At 39.0% G+C, this 20,080-nt stretch overlaps 1 protein-coding gene across 2 annotated transcripts in view; it reads left to right on the plus strand.

Moving 5' to 3' along the window:
* PLBD1 (phospholipase B domain containing 1) overlaps positions 1 to 20,080 on the plus strand; it is a 37,499-nt gene that overhangs the window by 3,977 nt on the left and 13,442 nt on the right. For both annotated transcript variants that reach the window (XM_066319844.1, XM_066319843.1), the window contains exons 2-6: positions 2,856 to 3,075; positions 9,178 to 9,261; positions 11,136 to 11,274; positions 17,603 to 17,767; positions 18,943 to 19,087. In XM_066319844.1, the coding sequence (XP_066175941.1) occupies positions 2,856 to 3,075; positions 9,178 to 9,261; positions 11,136 to 11,274; positions 17,603 to 17,767; positions 18,943 to 19,087 (753 nt within the window). The remainder of the gene's footprint in view (positions 1 to 2,855; positions 3,076 to 9,177; positions 9,262 to 11,135; positions 11,275 to 17,602; positions 17,768 to 18,942; positions 19,088 to 20,080) is intronic.

Below are 20,080 nucleotides of genomic sequence, written 5' to 3' on the forward strand. Positions count from 1 at the left end.
GTGATTTCACTGTCCCACCCTGTCTCCCAGGATTTTGACTCAGTAGATAGTGTGTGCTTTGGTGTGTTTTTGAGGTTATTCTAAGCAACACTGTTGTGGAATACAGATTGTCACACGCTTTGATTCATCAGGGTCCTAGCAGGCTGAACACTTGGAAGTCTTAACTTTGATGATGAAAGGATGTTTTGTAGGTGGAGACATTGCAATTGTTTTATATGCAAAAATTGGCCAATATGACTGCGGGGATAAGAGGTGCTAGGGCCCCTGCCTCACCTTCCAAAAATAAATGTAGAAATGCCAATATTATTTAATAGGAGGGCTCCTGCTTGTTTCAGAACTCAAACAGGATTGATTGAAAATGTGTACATGCTTCTTGTGTGTGTGTATCTACATTCTGTATTATACTTCTGGATGGTTTTCTTGGCAAAGGCAATCCTGCTCCTTTAGATGAACACAGAAGAAAATTGTAACAGATTAAGTGGTATGAAATGTTTTGATTACATTTATACAGGTTTATAAGCTTGTAGTTTTAACTCCAACTGCCAGGTGAAATGAGATGAGTCAATCAAAAGGAAAAGCAGTAATGGGAAATAGTGTTTTCCTGCATTGTTGTTAAATTCTAACAGCTACCTTGATGCTATTTCTTTCAAGACCTCTCGAAGTTTGTTGCAAATTATCCTGTAATTAATACTTCCCCTTCCCTCCCATCCTCTTTGAGTCCTGGTTTTCTTCAGATTAAATTTGTCATGTAGGGAAGTTGCGGCAGGGTAAACTCCAGGGGTAATTGAAAAGTTTGTTCTGACTTTTGAAAATAGCTCTGCATGGTAATGCTCTGGCAGAGCGTAAAACAAAGAAATGCAGCCTGCTGTGTAAGAATACCTGTGTCAGATGCACCTGTATGGCTTTGGCATCAACTTTCTTTTCCAAAGGAAGGCAACAGCTATTTTGCTTTAGGCAGACACAGTTTCTGTATAGGTATAATAGGTATTCTGACATTCCTATTTAGTTTGCAGGTACTAATGGCAATGCCCAGCTGCCCTGGTTCTTCTTGGCTTCCAGCCACCTCTCCACAGCCTCCTGAAGAGATGGAAAGATGATCATGGCTTGCCTTACTTTGTTCTTCCTCGTTTTATCCATTCCTCAGCATCTTTGTTTACTGTGCAAGTAGTCTCTCCTCTGCCCTGCAATGGGGTTCTTGGCTGGAGTCAGCCTTCCCATTTACTGCTGGACAGGCGAGTTGTGTTCTGCTCTGACTCCTTGCATCACCCCCTCACAGAACTTCGTTTTCCCTGACTTTTTTGGTAGGTAAGCTTTAGCTTTGTAAGGTAATCTTTGGCTTTCATCAGATGACCCTTATCAGCCTGCTCTTCTGTTTACGGATTTTTCAGTCTGAGTGATTCCCATGTTTACTTTTAACCTAAAGTAGAAATTACTGCTTCTATTACTAGAAGATAGTTAAGGAGACAACAGAAGACTAGGTTCATAGCTGCTTGAAAAGTTACTGAAAGCCTGTCGTGTCTGTCCTTTAAATAGCCTCAGTACCTGGCAGATGAAAATGTGTTTTTAAACACTGTGTTCCAAGTCCCTGAAATTACTTCATCTCTAAATAGATTCATGTAACAACTTATTTTCATAGACTGTGGAAAAAGCAAAGTTCATTCACTACTAAAGTTCTGGTTCTGCCAATGCATTTTCTGTTCCCATGGGAAGTGTGTCTAGCACGTTGTGAAGACTGACCTAGTGCACAGTGGTACAAAGCCTAGCTGGAGACTGCTAACAAACTCATCTGTGCCAGTGGTTGATACTGGTCAGCATCTTCATTGATGGCCTTGGTGATGGGGCAGAGTGTACCCTCAGCTAGTTTGCTGATTATATGCCAGAGAGCTGTTCAGAAGAGTTGTTTATGAATTTATCCCTTGAAACTTTTCAAATAATTCTGGGACCTCCAACATACGATTTTTTAACTCTTCTCACTGTGTTGTAGTAGTGATTTGATCAGTCATGCATAGAGAGCTGATGTAATCATAGCCCATCTTTAGGAAGATTCAATTAGAATTGTAGGGTTTGGGACTTTTTTGATTTTGTTGGTTTTGGATCGGTTTGGGTTTTTTTTTTCAGAAAGCAGTTTACCTTGCTCTTTGTTCTTCAGCTTTGCAGGATTAAACCACAAGTAATTAAGAATGTTTCTGAAAACAGCAGTCCAAATGGAACTCTGAGAAGTCTAGTGCCCTTCCTTCCTGTTTGTATCTTATTTGGGATCAATTCTATTTCAGATGGATGATAGACACTGTGTACCTTGTAAAGGATTGCATACCTGCTGTGCTTTTGTCTTTAAGCTTGTGATCCACCGAGTCCTGGTGCTTCTGCTGTGCTGCCTCAGGGATTGATTTCCCAGATGGTCAATGTAGAAAGCTTTTGCAAATTCTTGAATCTTTAGATGGAAAATTAAGTTGTCAGTGGCTTATAATCCTTTGCAGTTGCTGAGGCATGCTGTCTTCTGAAGTAGTTTTCAGTAAGATTTGTATAGATTGTCTTCTGGGTCAGGTAAGGACATACTTCTCAAAGTTTTGTGTCAACATTCTGCTATGCTGGAGCTGTACACTGAAAGAGTTGTTATTCTTCCAGAAGAATAACATGAAAATGTTTAGCTGTGAGCTTATGTAGAACTCCAGTTAGTCCTCATGCCCTATTTCAGTACATTAGCATTAGTGTTGATCTCTGTAGTAGAACTAAGCCTAATGGAAAGCTCTAAAATTAACTTCTAAATTGCCAAAATGCTGTCTTGACATTTCAGTATTGCATAGGAACCATCTACTTATGTTTGTTTCCCTTGTCTCCTTTCTTCTCCACCACAGAACTCCGCTATGCAACTGTGTACTGGAATAGAGCTGAAAAAATACTTCAGGTCAGGAATACACTGGACAGGAGTGGAGATGCTTATGGCTTCTACAACAACAGTCTACAGACAACAGGCTGGGGAGTCCTGGAAATCAGAGCAGGCTATGGCACTCAGACATTAAGCAATGAAGATATTATGTATGTTGCTGGCTTCTTGGAAGGCTATCTCACGGCTCCGTAAGTACCTCAGGAAGCAGCTCAATTCATGACACTTCCAGTGGATTTCTGTACTTGTGAGGTTTGGTTTTTTTGGTTTTTTTTTTGCTTTCATTGCCCTAAGTTCTTTTCAATTTAAATTGATGATGCATTTTGCAGCTTTATGCTGTTCTTTTAATTAGTATCAGGTATGAAGTATAGCTTCTTCATTATGGGATCAGGATGTGCCCTCCCCTTCTCATCCTGCAGGACTTCCAGCACCTTGGTGAGATAGATGTGTACCTCATCTGTATTACTGGTTAAGTAATATAATCACAAAATAATATGAGTGTAATGAAGTGCATAAGAAGTAGCAAAAATTGTGGTTATTTCCCCAGCCTGTAGTTAGGTGACTGATCAGACAGTGGAGAGCAGATCATGCAGGGACAAATGTTGCTAGCAAGGTCTGCAGGGCTTCTTAAGGATGTTCTTCAGCAAATACTGTCAGGGAACTGCTGGGGAGCAGATAGTGAGACTTCACAGCATGGGGAGTTGTCTTGGCCAACTTGAAAAAAAATAAAATATGCACTATGGACCTGAAGGCAGACTGGGGTGTGTCTAGAAGGGGTTAGTGTTCTCCTGATAGCCCTAAGGGACTGAGCCTTTCCCACAGTGCACATCTATGACAAGTGACAGAATTTTGTACTTGTTACAGATCCAGTGCAGTGTTTGGTTGTTTTTTTTTTTTTTTTTTTTTTTTTTTTTTTTTTAAATGAAGCAAAAAATCCATAACCCCAAACAATAGCCAACCAAAAAAATGAACCAGACTTTGTTCTTTCTGTGGCTAAGTTGGAAGACTTAGAATGATAGAATGCCATCAGTAAGTATGAAATACTCACTGATAGCAAATGATGGTGCTAGGTTGGACTTGATGATCTTAAGGGTCTTTTCCTACCTAAGAGATTCCTTGATTCTCTGTAGCTGGTGATACAGCTAAGAACATGACATATAGCTTGTTGTTGAACAAGCTTCATCTTTTGTTCTATCAACATAGTCATGGGAAAAGAAAACTTGCAAAATTCTGGTGCTGGGATATTGTGGAGGCCCTTGAGCCTATAAGGGGAGCTTCCAGGGCAATACCCTGGAAGAATCTACCACAGGCTTCAAAAATGCCACATTGCTTAGGATAAGGAGAAGGATTTCCCCCATGGTGCTCTTCAGCACCATGTTAATCTACCTCAGTTTTGCTTTTCTCATTGGCCTCTTGGTCATGCCCACCTCTGTTGTTCATATATGTCCTTGGTTTGAGAAGTTTCTCCTTTCCCTGTTTCCCCATTGGTTGTGGTATCACTGATAGTCTACCCTCATGTCCCATAGGTCATTGCTCTCTGCCCTGCCCTCGTACCATCCCTGTGCCCACAGATCATTGGCCTCTGACCCCATACTTAACCCTAGGCGTTCTTTTGATCTGGGTCTTTCTTTCCCTGGAACCCTTCAGCGTGAGTCTGCGAAATAAACTTCACTGGAACTTTATACAAGAGACCCTTTCTGTCTTTTTCACTGACTTATCTGTGGTGTATCTGAGTGTGGACTTGAGTGGCTGCCTGTGTGCCCACCTGAGCGGCTTCTCCAGAAGAGATGTGCTTCTGGGAGAGGCAACCACCATCCATCTCCATGCTGCTACAGGATATAGCTAGGAGAAGTTTGCCAAGGCTGCTGTGACTTGACTTTCTGACTGCACTACCTTTGCTTTCAGAACACTGAAATAAACACCCACAGGCCAGCAAGGGAAAGTTGTCTCTTGAACATTTGTCAGATACGGCTGCTGGACAAGATTATATTCATTTAATTAGTAAGATATTTTAAGATCTGTTAATATTTATGGATAGTTCTCTGAGCATATGATTATGTGACTCTTTAGTAGGTTTTGCTGGTGAGGCACCTAGGTCTCTGGAAGTGTATAAAGGAAATTCAATAAAATAATATTTGGTAATAACAAAACACTTCTGAGAGAGTGAAGGAGTCCTAAAGTTCATAGTATACAACCTGTACTCCAGACAGGAAAAAGAATTCAGCTAATGAGAAATCTGTTGTTGGATTATTTGGTGTGAGAGGTTACTGCCTTGCACTATTCGCTCAGTTTGTGTAAACTATCCCTGAATCTGGGGAATGCTAGCATTACATTTAGAGTACTGTTAAAATTCAGTATTGTTCTACAGGTTTTTTTTCCTAGGGCTTTACCTAGGTGTGTAAATCAGTAGGTGATTAGGCTTAAATTTTATCATACTACAGGCAGCCCAGTCTATGCTAAGCTCAGCTGGATGGCAAGTAGTGCTGTAGTAGGAAACAACTACACACTCATACCCTGTTCCTCTTCTGCCTCCACAGTAGATTTATGTGTCTCCTGGGTTTGAAACAAACTTAAGTATGCATCTGTTCCATTTAATGTAGTTTGAATGTGAAACAGCAGGGATTTATCTACAGGGATTTATCTGCTGTCTTATTCTAGGCTGTTTTAGAGGAGGAAGGTTTTCTCCCTTTTTTTTTTTTTCTTTTTTTTTTTTTTTTTCCATGTATGTTAGGTGAAGATACACAGACATGGTTGTCCAAGTTATTCTGCTCAAGGCTTTTGCCTTCTGTGGGTCATGTGCTTACTTAGGTTGGTTCTGAGCCCTGGCTGCTGTTACTGTAGGGCTAACAGCTCCAGCACTGAGTGGCCCTTGGTAAAGAAGTGGATATAACAGAACTAGTAATGAACAGAAATGAAGCTGAGGGTTTGTGTTGTGGAAAAGTATGGCTTGAGACTTAGGCTTTTAAGCTAAACGGGAAATTCAGCTGCTTGAAAGGAGATTAAGTGCAAGAGTGGGTTAAGATGCAAAACCAGAAGTAGCCAAAGCCTGTCTTTTCTGGGGAGACCTTTTGCGAAAATCCACCAAGAAATCTGACAGGTGCAGAACCTGAAAATGATTGCTGTCAATAAAATGAGTATCAAATATTATAGCTACTCTCTGAGTTTAATTTTTTTTTTTTTTGCTATTTCTTTGCCCCATTGTCCATCTGTAACTCCAGTACAAGTGTATTTCTCACTGGGTGTTACAAACAGGTTTTTTCTGTAAGATTATGTAAAGCTATTTTTAATAAAGAAGACTTCTCCAGAAGCTAGGAATACCTTTTGAAAATGTTTCAGGTAAGGAGCAGAGATGAAATAGTGATGTACTTGACCCTTGATAACAGAGAGAACCTATTACTTCAGGTTTATAGCTGCATGACCTTTTATTTGGCACACTGCGACTTAATGAATCCTTTTATAGACAGTGTTTGTAATTTCCTAAATTGCAGAAGTGAGAATTCCCTAAGATTGCACTCAGAACTCCATTTCTCCTTCATCTTGCCTAGAAATTTGGAGAATCCTAATCAACATGCAGGCAGATGTTCTATCTATGGGACAGTTAAACAAATCTTCTCAAGTAAAACTGGGAAACAGCCTTTCTCAATCAGTAACTCTGTTCCCATCCGACTGCCTGGCCCATTTAGCCTGTCTTAGGGAAACTCTAGCCCCATCACAACTTTCCTTAGAGAAGGTGTCTCTGAACACTCTCGTTCTACTTTTGCACATGTTGGTGCTCACAGCTCAAGCTTCCCTTTTAGTTCCTGATAAGAACAAGGGAGAGTGTAGGTATGTGTTTGGCTTTGGGGAAGGCTTTTTTTGCATTGTCAGCCACTTAGCTGCTGGAGTGAAGACTCTTATGTGACTTACCTGTACAAGAACTTCAGGTGGTTGAGGCACAGCCTTCCAGTGTGAACACATTGGGTGTGCTTGGTAATTAAGAGCTTTTTAGTATGTGGCTGCCTGTAGTCTGAACAACTCCAAGATCTCCAGCTGTCTTGCTTCCATATGTGATAAAGACTCCATGAAGCAGACCCAGGGTGGCTCTTTGCAGAAATCCTAGAAGTCCTTCTAGGAAGAGCTCTGATGTGATGCATTGATAGGAAGGAAATGTTGGTGCCTGAACCCATGTTGAAGTACAATAAAAATTCTTGATAACCTTGGTCATTAAAAGAAAAAAAAAATCAATTCCAGGAATTGTTTGTCCTCTGTTAGCAAGTAAGAGTGAAAGCCATTAAAGAAGGAGTTTTCAGTCACATGATTCTGACCTAACCCAGTCTCTACATCAGTCATGACAGCTTAAAAAATATTACTGCTGTCAAATCTGCCTTGTGTTGCATAACCTTTTAGTGTAAAATAGAGAGTGGAGCTGATGGTTGAGTCTGGACATCTGATCATTTGTCCTGGCCCAGGGCTGTGGTTAGGCCAGTATCCTAGCTGGATTTTATCTTCCTCATCTGGCTCTAATCTCTAAATGATCATCTGCCAGATGGACCAACTTGTGCTGTTTGCTCCTCTTTAGTGACATGAGAGCTCTGATTTCCAGCATGGAATATGTTACGCTCTAGTTCCCTTCCTAGAATTACTTGGGATTTTTATTTGCTAAATTCTCTGTGAATATGCAGGAGTGGAGAATATTGATCTGTTTCTCCAATTTTCTTGTCGTTCTTCTGGATGCAGGTTATGATATTTTTTGTAGCCTTGTGTTACATGGAAGACAGGAAACTCTAGAACTAAAATTGTTGCTGGAGCTGCAGTCTTGTGAAAAATGTAATGGTGCAAAGCTGTTGGATGCTCTTTTCTTGTCCCATCATCTCCTTTCTCAACCTAATTCAAACTACAAAAAAAACCAAATCACATTTTTGCTGGATCAGTGTTTTGCCTGAATGTGTGAGACAATTAGATTTGATTGTCAGAATGGTGCCGGAGCTAAGAAGCAGCAGGATCATGCTGTCAAGGTTATGCAGTTGTCTGGGGTTGGGGCAAGGGACAGAAAGAGGGGAGAAGGTCAGTGGATGATTCTCTAGTTATCAGCAAACTGTTCAATCATCTCTGTCTGTATTCTCAAATTATGCCCTGAGGGAAATTGGGAAGAAGTCCTGTCTGCATCCCTCCCAGAAAAAGCCACTGTCCTAAGTTTAACTACAAGAATTCTGCCATGTGCTTCCCTTGAGGATGGTATCTGTTTCTCAGTACTGTTTTCTTTCTCTCAGCACTTGGTAGGAGATAAACGTACTGATGATGGATGTAATTCTATCTCTATCAACTCCAGACCTCAACAAAATAATTGTCTCCTGATGTCTTTGTTGTTGTTGTTGTTTTAATTTAATCAGTGATTGAAAAAAATGTTGTTGAAGTTTGACTCACATTAAGAGAAATGTTGAAGTTTTATTTTGGCTTGGATCAGACAGTTATTTTTCAGCTAAAATGGAATGGTGACTTTAGTCCTGGGCTCTTGAGAATGTTTTTGACAGTTGATTTCATCTTGAAGGACTTCACTTCAAGAAAACAAACAAAAGAGCTCTAACCAACCAAGCAATAAGGCCCTTTCAACTTTTAATAGTTAATGTGAATAAAACAGCTAACTGAATTCAACAACAGAAAAAATCACAATAATTTTGGTCTCCATAAAGCTGAATCTATTAAGGGCTGCCATGAGTGGAAGTTTCTGTGGTAACATGTAGGATCATCTTATACACACTTAAAAATGGAGATATTTAGCTTAAACAGAAAGGAACATGGTTACTGACAAGTAAGACCTGCTAGATATCATGCTGAAATTCTCTCTCTGAAGAGTGAAATTAACTGAATCAGCAAATTATATTACCTTTGCCTCTGTGGTGGTGTTTTTTTTTGTTGTTGTTGTTTGTTTGTTTTGTTTTAATTTTGAATAGAACAGCTCTCCAGAAAACTATTTCTGTTGTGCTTAAATTAATGTGCTAGTACTTTGAAGATGCTTCTGGCCTACAAATACTCCCTGAATGTGTAGTTTTGCTATGAAATAGTTTAACCTCATTCTTGTTTATCTTCTTTCCATTGTGCAGCAGTTTGAGCAGGCATTGGCAAAGTGATTTATTTTAAGTCTCATTTTAACAATCCTTTTGTGTTACTTTTGCTATTTGTCATGCACTGGAGGGTTTTCTCTGAGTAGGAAAAACTTTGTGGACTGTGTTGCTTCTCTGTCAAGGCTTGTTGATTAACTGGTTGGAAAACAGAAGATGCAAAGGAAATAATTCCTGTCACTCTTATTCTTTCAGGCAAATGTATGACCATGCAGCAAATATGTATCCACAACTAATTAAGACTCCCGCCATTCGAAGTGGAGTTCAGAATTTTATGGCGTATGTATTTATTTGCTAAAAATAAATGAGTCAAGACTTGGGGTTGGAGGTTGACAGAATTTTCAACCTTTTTTTATTCTCTTCCTTCTGGGCTGAGAAAAATGTATGCTTCCTTTCCCTCTGATTGAATGCCATTATTATTAAAAGAAATTCTTAATATACATGAAGAAGTTCATATACCCTTCCCTAATTCTGATTCTTTGGAAGAAATGTTTAAAACCATTGCTGCCAAAGGGTGGGGAAAATGTCAATGAATTCTGACGGTCATTCTAGTAAAATTCCTTCTTTGAAAAGCTGATATTTTCAATATCACACTGAACAGTGGTCTCCCGGCCCCTTAATCTTTTTAGCATTGTGTATCCTTCCCTTCTTCTGTTAGGTTAGTATTTTATTCTACCACTAATGTAAATTCTATTCTGATCACAGAAGTCATGATTTACATTTCTCTTTAGCTGTAAAAATCAAAATAATTTCTGCTCGAATAATGCAACTACACTAGTGGGGAAACTACAAGTAGGAGAAGAATCAGGTCAGGTACTGGGAAACTCAGCTGTGACTACCAATTATTTTAATCTCCTTAGACTTGTGAGTTTTTCCATTAGAAATACTTGTGTGAAATGGTCACTTTTGGGGACGATTTTTTTCCATCTTTGCTTTGTCTTGCACTTTCCACAAGGAGTTGAATATCTGACTGTTACTGGTGTGCATATATAAAGCTGATTTGTTTTAGCTTATCAAAAAAATAGAACAAATAATCTTAGTGCTCCCTTGCTGTAATTTTTCAGCATTGCTGTGCTCCTCCTTGTGAGAAAAATGGGATAGCTACCATATCAATGTGCCTGTGTTTTCCTGGAATGACACAGCATAGCAGCTGTAATTCCCCAAATGCGTTGTTGGATGAAGGGAGGCAATACTAGGGGGCCTTGTATTGCTTTTCTATTGCCTCTGTCCTCAACTCCTGCATCACTGCTTTACTTTATGGCAGTTTTGCAATATGGGTTGCTGTGTTGTCTTGGAAGTCCTTAGCCCTAAATGCTCTGACCATATCCCCTTTTCATTGGACATGCTTCTTGTATCTTTTTGTTTCTAGAAAGCTAACTCTTGTTGGTTTCCTCACCCATATACTGTTGGAAGAGTTTGCTTCCTTTACATGTTTGTCCTCTCTATTTTGCTGCTTTACATGGTGCTGGATTGGGTAGATACAGGAGGATGGAAGAGGCCAGCATCTGATCCTCATTTCTTGCTGTTCTTTTGTGGCCCTCTGTGCACAGCAAAAGAGAGAATTCTGAGAGATCCTTACAATGTTGGTGGCTCTTGCCCTAGGGTCTGCTCACCTTGTGTTGCTTTGTGCTCTAAACCTCAGTGATTTGGCTCTTGACTGGATCTGGCACAGGGTACAGTCTCCCACATGTTACTCAGAGGGGCATAGACATGGTTCTTAGGCAACATCTGAGCACCTGGCAGAACTCCTTCATTGCACTTGAACGTGGGGAGAGGAAGAGGCTCTTCAAATGTCATTCTATTTTTATTCTGAAGTAGGCATTTGAAAGGGAATGGTTCATCTGACCTATCAAATTCTTGTTCCTCTTTACTGACTAGATGTGCTATAGCAAAGTCCCCCCCAAACATGAAATCTAACTCCTCCTTTGACACTAAAATCTGATAGAGCACATGATTGTAGGGTGTTTTGCTTAAGTCTGAACATTTACACTTGGAGGATGTATGTTTATATCTGCAGGATTTCCAGAGCATGATTTGCCTAAAATCTTTAGTAGATTGGACCAGCTGGGTCATAATGTATTTGTCCCTTCCCTGCATTATCAGTTATACTCTAAAAATCCCAAGAAAACCCCAACCTGTTTGTTCCTCTGCAGGAAACAAGATCAATGGACAAGACAACAAATCAGAAATAATAAGGATGACCCATTTTGGAGGCATGCTGGCTATATTATTGCACAGTTGGATGGTCTGTACATGGGAGCCCTCGAGTGGGCTAAACTGCATAAACAAACAGTAAGACTGCTGCAGCTGTTTTTCAGTAGCTGGGGCTGGGATGTCCGTGGGCAAACATGGGAGAAGGGGATCCACTTTTTAAAAAATAAAAAAGTAGGATACTTACTGGCAAGTACTCATTCTGCATACCATTCTGCAAAATCTTTGGCTGTGGCTGTTCAGTGTAGATAATGTGACTGAGCGCTTGGGCCACGTAACCACAGATTCTTCTCAAGGGGCTTAGAACCCTGGGCACTGTGTGGGGGTTAGGTTGGGGGTGGCTTTTGTATCCATGTGAATGTTGGAAGGACAGGCACTTTGCTAAAGTGCTTGTTGCTGTTATTTTTATTAAGCAAATGACCCTTTAGATATAAAGAGTATCTGCAACTGCATGAATTAAATTTTTCATTTTTATTTCCAAGAATTTGATTTTAAATCCTAAAAGCCTTTCTGTCTTCGAGTATGTTTTACTTTACTTAATGACTTCTACTTTTCTGTCTTCTAAGTCTCAAAAGTATATGGTTACAAAAGATGTGGTCTGTGTTGTGGCAGTTCAGATGGGATAGATTTTGGGGTTTTGTTGGGTGGTGGTTTAGGGATTTTTTGTATGTGTTTTTTTCATCATTTGGGTGTTTTTTGTTTTTTTTTTTTTTTTAATTTCAGTTAGAATTGTATTCCAGATCATCAGCTTGTATGAAATACCAGAACTCCTTTAACTCCAGTAGAGATATGACAATTATAATGCTGTCCCAAAGTCTAAGATCTAATATGTTTTTCAATGTGGGAGGAAGGACTTGAGTAATTGTAGTTGACCTTCTTACCAAGGGTAATCATATGAAGAGTTTTGAGAAGTTGAGAGTCCTGTAATGTAAACAATAACATTTTAGTAAAATGTACATCTTTCTTGCAGAGAAGTCACTCTGGGGGCTTTCATGAATGGGGATACAGCTCAAACTGGAAAAAAAAAAAGGCATTTGTAATAATAAGCCATCCTGAGGGACGTGAGTTTGTAGGGGAAAACACTAGAAACCTTGGCTTTCTAGGAAAAGAACACATTAATATCCTTTTGCAACTCCTGTATCTGAAGAGCTCTGTCAAGCTTATCAAGTTTGGGTTTTTTTTCACTGCTTCAGAATCTTTTAGATTCATGTGAGGGAAGGGAAAAGTGTTGGTTTGTGTCTGAGTTAATTCTTTGTAATAGGCGTGCCCTACCTGCAAAGAAGGTGATGCTTGCTTATTTAACTATGCATTTGATACTAAAAAGCACTGACCTCTGAAGTGTTTGTATAATTTTTATCCTCTTTTTAGAGATCTCACCAGCATGTCTATATAAAAATGGTGCATTTAGTGAAACTTCAGGCTGAAATATGTGTCCTCCATTCTTGAATTACATGCAGGAAATATATTTTTTTCTTTCCCAAATATGCTTGCAGCAGTTGGTGGGATTTATTTTGACTCTTTTCCATGCCAATCACAATTTTAGCTTTGGACATTATCACCTATGTTGAGATGCATATACTTCTATTCAAAGCAAAAATGTTCACTGTGTATGTATTTCTTACTTGAAATGTGCTGCTCTTTTCTCTCCTTAGCACAGGCACTAAGTTAACATCAGTCCTTATCTTTGAGTGTGTTTTGGACAGCTGCTCTTGGCAGCTAGATCCTTGGTTTTCCTTGGCATCAAAGTGACACCTGACAGTTGTGTAAAAGTACATTTTGTTTGCTACCATGATACTTTTCAAGTATTATTGAGAGATTAGGCTACCACTGTAGGTACATATTTACTGCTGTTAGGATCTCCTTCAGGAAAGAGAGCTTGAGGGCTGTTGATCTGAGCTTACATGGTCAATAAAAACAGATGTGGATGCAAAGCTCCTGGCTAATATTCTAGCTTTTTGGCACGTGCATTTATCTGAGAATCAACTCAGCTTCTGTAAACTGTTGGCACTTAAAAGCCCCAGCTTACTCCATACGAGCAAAAACACCACCAGTATCTTCCTTATTCCTTGTGATTAAGGAAATCTGCCATCCAAAGTGCAAATAAATTCACCTAGTAGATGATTTTTTTCTTACTTTAAAGTATTGTACTTTGCTTCAATTACCCCAATTGGTTTGATTTTGTTTGGACAAAAACTCTAGTAACAAGTACTTTTCTGTTACTCAATTCTCAAAGCAATCAAAGAAATTTCATACTGAAAATCTCTGTAACCAATTTGGCATGTTTTTAAAAGCAAAGCTCATTCCTATTGCATGTTTTCCTTAGTGCTTTGAAAGTATCTTTTTACCTCTTTCCTTTAGTATATACTATTTTGTTTCATTAATAAAAGAATCCTTTCCATGTGTTTATTGTGTTTGGATTATCATAATCAGGAACAAGTTTATCTTTTGATCTCTAGTGGTTCAGTAGTTTGGATTATGGTGGTAATGAACATCAGAAATATTAAAGATACCTCTAGTGTGAATTGTGGCATTTTTCTTTTCCTTTTTTTACCCACACTCAAACAAAACAAAAGAAAACCCCTAAACCCCAAACAAAACCAAGCCAAGTGTGACAGTCTATTTTGTTGCCTGATGTTCTGATGTTTTACTTGCTGTTGGGAAAGGTATGTGTATTTCTAAATTCCACACATTATTCTTTATATGTAGAGGACAATTGTTCCCACTGTCTTAAGCTTAAAATAAGAATAAATGCTGTAGAAGAAAGGCTAGGAAGCTTTTCCCTTTAACTCCCAAAATACCAGAGACATGAGAAAGAAGGAGGAGATGGGTTTCAAGGTTCTTGTGTTTCCCTGCACCATGCATGATCAAACATAGACAACTTCTTAGTGCTCACAAGAGCATCTTATTTGGTTGACACTAACAGGCTAAAAGAAATAAGGGAATGAAGAAAAGGAACTGTGTTTACAAAGTCTGTGAATTGTAACACTGAACACTGGGCCAAGTTGTATAGAACCATTTCCTTGTCAGGAGAATGGAAACAAGCTGTTTCATAGCTAATCCGCTTTCATTTTTAAAAATCTGTTTTCTGATACTATGCATGGTAGTTTGAAACCAGAGCCAGATACTTCTTAAGTGACAGTTGGGTTTTGTGCACACAAGTAACTCTGAAATGTTCTGTTTTTCTTCTCTCCCCTAAAATTCAGATTTGCTTTACTTGAATATTGTAGAACAATTGTGTCTGCCACAGGTAACTGAGCCTTACTGCAGAAATAAAATTTGGGCTTTGAATGGTTTGACAGTAGCACTAGTATATATATTTTTATTCTTTATGAAGGAAATGCTTTGTATTGTGTTGTTCTAAAGTTTGAGTTTTTTATGGCATGGAGCCTGTCCTCCTGAGAACTATTTTAGGTAGGTGCTTCCATTCAGACCTGCATGAAGGCAATGTACGTTGTAAACTTCTGTATTTTGAATTTGATATTTACAGGTATCATTAAGAGTGATGTTAAAATTTGAATACATCCTTATGTTAAAGTGTGACATTATTCCATCTGGTTTAGCAACATTTTATATCCAGTAAACAAACCCAACCCTTTTGTCAAGACAATTTCTGAGGGAAGGGCACTCAACATAAAGCCTTTTCATCTCTCTAATGCTCCATGAACCCTATGATTAATCTTGGGCTTGTCTACATATTACTCTTGAATAAGGAGGTGTCAGTTTTAAATACTAGAATGACTCCAGGATAGTTCTCTATTTGTACTTCCTTATTTTGTACTCACAGTGCTCAGGTGTGGAGAAGTTACTGGAAAACACCTGTTACAGAATAACTTGCCTATTTTAATGTCCCATGTAAACGAGCCTTTAGGGCTGGTTCTCTCTGCTGCCAAGGAAGTTTATTTCTCCCTTCCTTGAATGTGTAACTCAAACTCAGATTGATTTTTTGTTTTGCTGTTCAGGACAGCACGCTAGAGGAGCCACACATTCTAGAAAAGGACTTTTGACATGGGTTTATCACCTCTGTTTGTGAGTTTAATTCATTCAGTCTTCTTCAGGATCTAAATGATGTATATAAGGCATTTTTCTGACATTGCTGTGTGAGGTGGGAGAAGGTGATTATAAAATATTGTAATATGCCCTATTATTGCACACTTGTTATAATGCAGTTTTTTGGGTCTGATTCTTGCTGGTGGGCACTAGCAAGATTAAGTCCTCATAGAGAAGATTTCTCCATATATCCTGTATATAGCTGTAGTTTTTCCAAAACTGGGGCTCTTAGCCTTGTTGTGGCACATGCTTCAGACCACTCCTGAAATTCTCAGATTGGGTCTGCAATGCAGATTCCTATATCTTCTGTTTGAATGCATTGTTTTACTGAAACTCCAGAGAAGCACAGTGCTTATGTGATGTCACATCAGACAGTCTTAAACACAAAAACCAAGTTTATTCAAGAAGTATAATAAATCTTTGGAAATGAGCTGGAAGAAAATTTGCTTGGCCCTCAAAAGGGGAATGAAAATTTTTAAGCACCCTAGGGAGTGCTTAACAACCTAGTCCCTCTTTTGCATCTCTGATATTTTGGCTGGCTTTGGCAGCCTAATCTCACCCAGTGCCTTAGGAATTTGCATAATCTGGGCTTTGAGTGGGTCTTTCTTCCTGCACTCTGGGCACCTTTCTGTGCCTATTGTTCTGAAAGCTTCATTGCTTGGCACTTTTGTTCTAGTTTGAGTGGACTTCCTAATATTTACAGAGGTTTTGATTTGGGGTGACAGTAAGAAAGCATCGAAATGGGAAACTTAAATGTGAAATTTTAATGTGAAACTAACACAGGCAATTCTGACTGATGCTGTAGCAGTATCAATGTAGCTACCTGTAGATATTACAGTGAAAGCAGATTTTATGAAGGAGAATATAGAGTGGTAGCAAATGGATGTCAAGTACAATTAAAATGTCTTGGGGCTGGCTGAGCAATCTCATGCAAGCCATTTTGCTCCCTTCCTGGTGGTACTGTACAGTGATGCCTGTGTGACTCAGACATGGGAAAGTGGCTTTTTCTTATTGTGTGGTTGGTTTTCAGTGCAGCTGCATGGGGGAAAATGGTGCTTAAACAGTGCCCAGTCTCTCTATGTGGATTTCAATGAAATAGAAGTAGTGGCTGGTTTGTGACCAATTCATACCTCTAAGTTGCTTAAAACTATCCAAAGACATGTCTCTTGATGTTGCTCCCTGTTTGTATCCTTACAGCAAAAATATGATGATCTAAAGCAATGTAACATACATGAAAATTTGTTTTGGATTTCTTCCTCATACTACAACTGCTGTTGGGGCCTTCTGCCATTAATGGTTCTAGTCATCAGAATTGTTTATTTCTCTTCCATGTAAGCATTGTGGGAAGGTTTAATTCCTTCCCTTGGGATACATGGACTGGAGTTTACAATATTTCTGGTTTTCCTGTTGGTTATTTTTTCTGCCAAAGCAGCAGATAAAAAACACAGAATTCAGCCTTCTGAATAAAAGGTAAATGGATTTGATGCTGTTTAATTTTTCCTTGTCCCCCTTTCCTGGGGTTTGTAGACAGGTCAGCTGTATGGTTTACTAACAGTGGTTTGTATTTATAATGTGTTTCTTTACTGTATGATTATGTGGCGTTATAAAATTACAGTGATGTGTGTTCTGTCTTCTTTTCCTTAAGCCTTGCCTTAATGAAAGGCATGGTGAAAGCAAGAACAGGAAAGATTTAGAAAATGGTATTTGAAGGTTGAGGTTAAACCACTATTAAGCTCTTATTTTTGAAGGGGCAAAGTAAGAGGAGGTTCTAAAGAGCATGTTGCACAACCAGCTGTGTGTAGTTAATCCTGGCTAGCTCCAACCGTAAGGAGTTTTCTAAAGCACATAACAGAGTGCCTTTTGACTGACTTTACTTTTTCAGCTAGTTTGATTGGTATTGTTAACATTGTTTCCCTCATTTGTTTCTTCCTCCTCAGTCCTGAGGATTTCCTAAACTGCAGTGTTTATAAAAAACCCAAGAGCTCCCAAGAGCATTACTGTAAGACTCTTCGAGGACATCTAGATTAAAAAAAAAATTAAATTTTACCTTAGTATATCCATAATAACAGCCTGATTGGTATGCTGCTTGCAAACACACACCAAGGTTTCTTGAGTTACAGTTACATCTTCCTTTTTGCCTTAGAAATCCTAGCATTGGTAATGCCACTACAAGGGCCAGATCCTGAAAGATTTCCTCAGTGCCTGGTACCATACTGAGTGTGAGCATCTGGGCCTTGCCAGTAGGCATTTCATAGACCACAGAAGAGCTTCCTTCAGGAGCAAAAGAAAAATTGTAAGCACTGAAGCTGTCTTGTTGGTTTTCTGTCTCAAAGTGTTTTTTGTCGTTTTCTCCTTTATTCAGCCACTGAGCAGCTTTGATGTCCAGTTTCTGAATGCAGTTGGAGACCTGTTGGACCTTATTCCTGCCTTATTTGATTATTCTGCACGGGGTGGACAGTGCAATGTGGATCCAGGAGGCCATGGGAGATACCAGTGGGACATGGGACACTGCTCTGCACTGATCAAGGTGAGCACCAGAACTTAATCTCCAGTGACTGTGTTGATTTGCAGTGTCACACATCTGCATTTCTGGAGTTTGCCCTGTTCGTGTTGCACGTGCATAAAGAGACTTATGTCAATGATCAAGATGCATTTATGCAGTTGTCATTTGTGCCTGCATAGGATTTTGAGTCCAGTTTTTCTCACTTGTGCTCAAGGGGAGGGAAAAGACCAAACCAAACCAAAACCACAGAGATGGATGGTGAAAAGCTGCTAGAATTACTAGGGAATGAGGATCTACCAGGGAGAGGAAACTGGACAAGAATAACTGATTTCACCTAGAGAAGTGAGGTCTGAAAATGGGTATTGCGAATGACTACAAATACATTGGGCAAATAGACAGGGCAAAAAAGAAAAGGAATATTTAAACGAAAGGACAGTGCTAACATAAAAACAAATGTGTGCAAATGGCTGATGTCTTCTGTTAATAGTGGTACCTTTGAACGACTTTCCAGAAGGAGTGATAACAGAAAAAACCCCCACGTTTTTAAGATAAGTGACTGATGCATCATGGTGGCAATTACATTTTTTCAGTTAAAATTATTAAGGATATTTAATCAGCATCTGGACACTCAATGTATCACAGAGAAACAACATTCACCTTAAATTGAGAAAGATTGACTGAAGCATTTGCCTACAGCAAGAGGTTTCTGAGCTAACAACAAATTGTAGAACCAGGGAAATATTTTGAGGACATATATTATCAATATATATGTTTACCTTTTCAAATGGAATTTACTTGCATTTATTTCTGTACTTCACTTCAAAGTGAATCACAGGAATTCTCACAGAAACAGCATGTTTTAAATTAATGTTGGGTATGTTTGCAAAGATCTGATCTGAATGTGTGAATAGATATATTCAAAATGAAACTGTGAGAAAAAACATACCATGTGATGCAGGTATCCCCAATAACTCCAAGGTGTTTTATTTTGAAAACAACACATGGGCAAGAATTGTTCCTAGACGTTTCAGAAGTCCATTTAGTACACAGCTATAAGCACAAGAATCTGTTCTTTCTTCAACAACACAGTATTAACCAAACTACTTAAAACAAGTAATTCTCCCTGTTTCTATGAAGTAGAGAGCATGCAGAATATTGTGGCATCTGAGATTATTCATCGTTCTGCTTTTGTTTTCCAGGTTCTACCAGGATATGAGAATATATATTTTGCCCATTCCAGCTGGTTTACTTATGCAGCCACACTGAGAATATACAAGCATTGGAACTTCAATATAGTTGATCCATACACCAGCACCAGCCGTGTCTCATTCAGCAGTTACCCAGGTAAAGTCAAGAGAACCAAAACAATGTAGATATTCAATTTGGCATGGACCACCTTACTGTCTTGTAGCTGTCCTGGCTGTGGAAAGGATGGTAACTCAAAAAGCACTGGCTTCAATCTACCTTAGAACTTTTAGCCACCAAGAGGACAAAATGGCAGCTTGAATTTTCTGTCTTGAGCATATTGTTATCATTGTCTGTAGCTGTTGATTAATCACCTTCAGCCCTCTGAATAGTACTGGTTAAATTTTTTACCTCTGGCACAAACATGCTGCTTTGAATTCTGCTTGTGCAGTCTGCAGTCATCTCAGGTACTGAACTCATCATGCCTACAGCATTTTCATGTTTGGTAACAACAATTTTGAGCACTTCTGTTTACCACTGTGACATGACTCCTGTTGTAAATGGGATTATTACTGAGTATCAAACACTCACTGTTTGAAAGTGTATTGGCTTCTTTGATGTTGGATTCAGATGGCTTCAGTAGTTTTGTTGTTGGGTTTTTTTTTCCTTTCCCCTCACATCTTTGTCTTCCAGTTTCTCTATAAGCTGTTGCAGAGGGGAATATTTTTTAATGATTATTTGGTGTGTTAGTAATATAGCCAGCCAAAATATTTAGAGTCTCGTTTGGGAAGATTAGGCCAAATGTTAGAAATTGCCAGCCAGTAATGTTTGAGTAGCAAAATATGTACTCTTGCTACAGAATAGCACCAAGAAACAGGAACCTGCAAAACCAAAGCAACTCTGTAACTCCCTCTGACATTGCATAAGTTTTTAGAGGTGAAATTTCAAGTTAAAAAATACCCAGTCAAGAATCTTCATAAAATGTTTTAAATAAAGTAAGTACTTTAGGAGACTATCTCATTCTCATGGATTTTGGTTGGTTGATGATTTCAAAATGTGCTTTTTTGAGTTATGGTGCCTTACTATAAGGGCAAGGGTCCTTCATGGCAGGGGCTCCTGAGACTATGACTGGGATAATGTTTTGAAAAGCAG

Source organism: Sylvia atricapilla, chromosome 5, assembly GCF_009819655.1.
Source record: "Sylvia atricapilla isolate bSylAtr1 chromosome 5, bSylAtr1.pri, whole genome shotgun sequence".
Lineage (NCBI taxonomy): Eukaryota > Metazoa > Chordata > Aves > Passeriformes > Sylviidae > Sylvia > Sylvia atricapilla.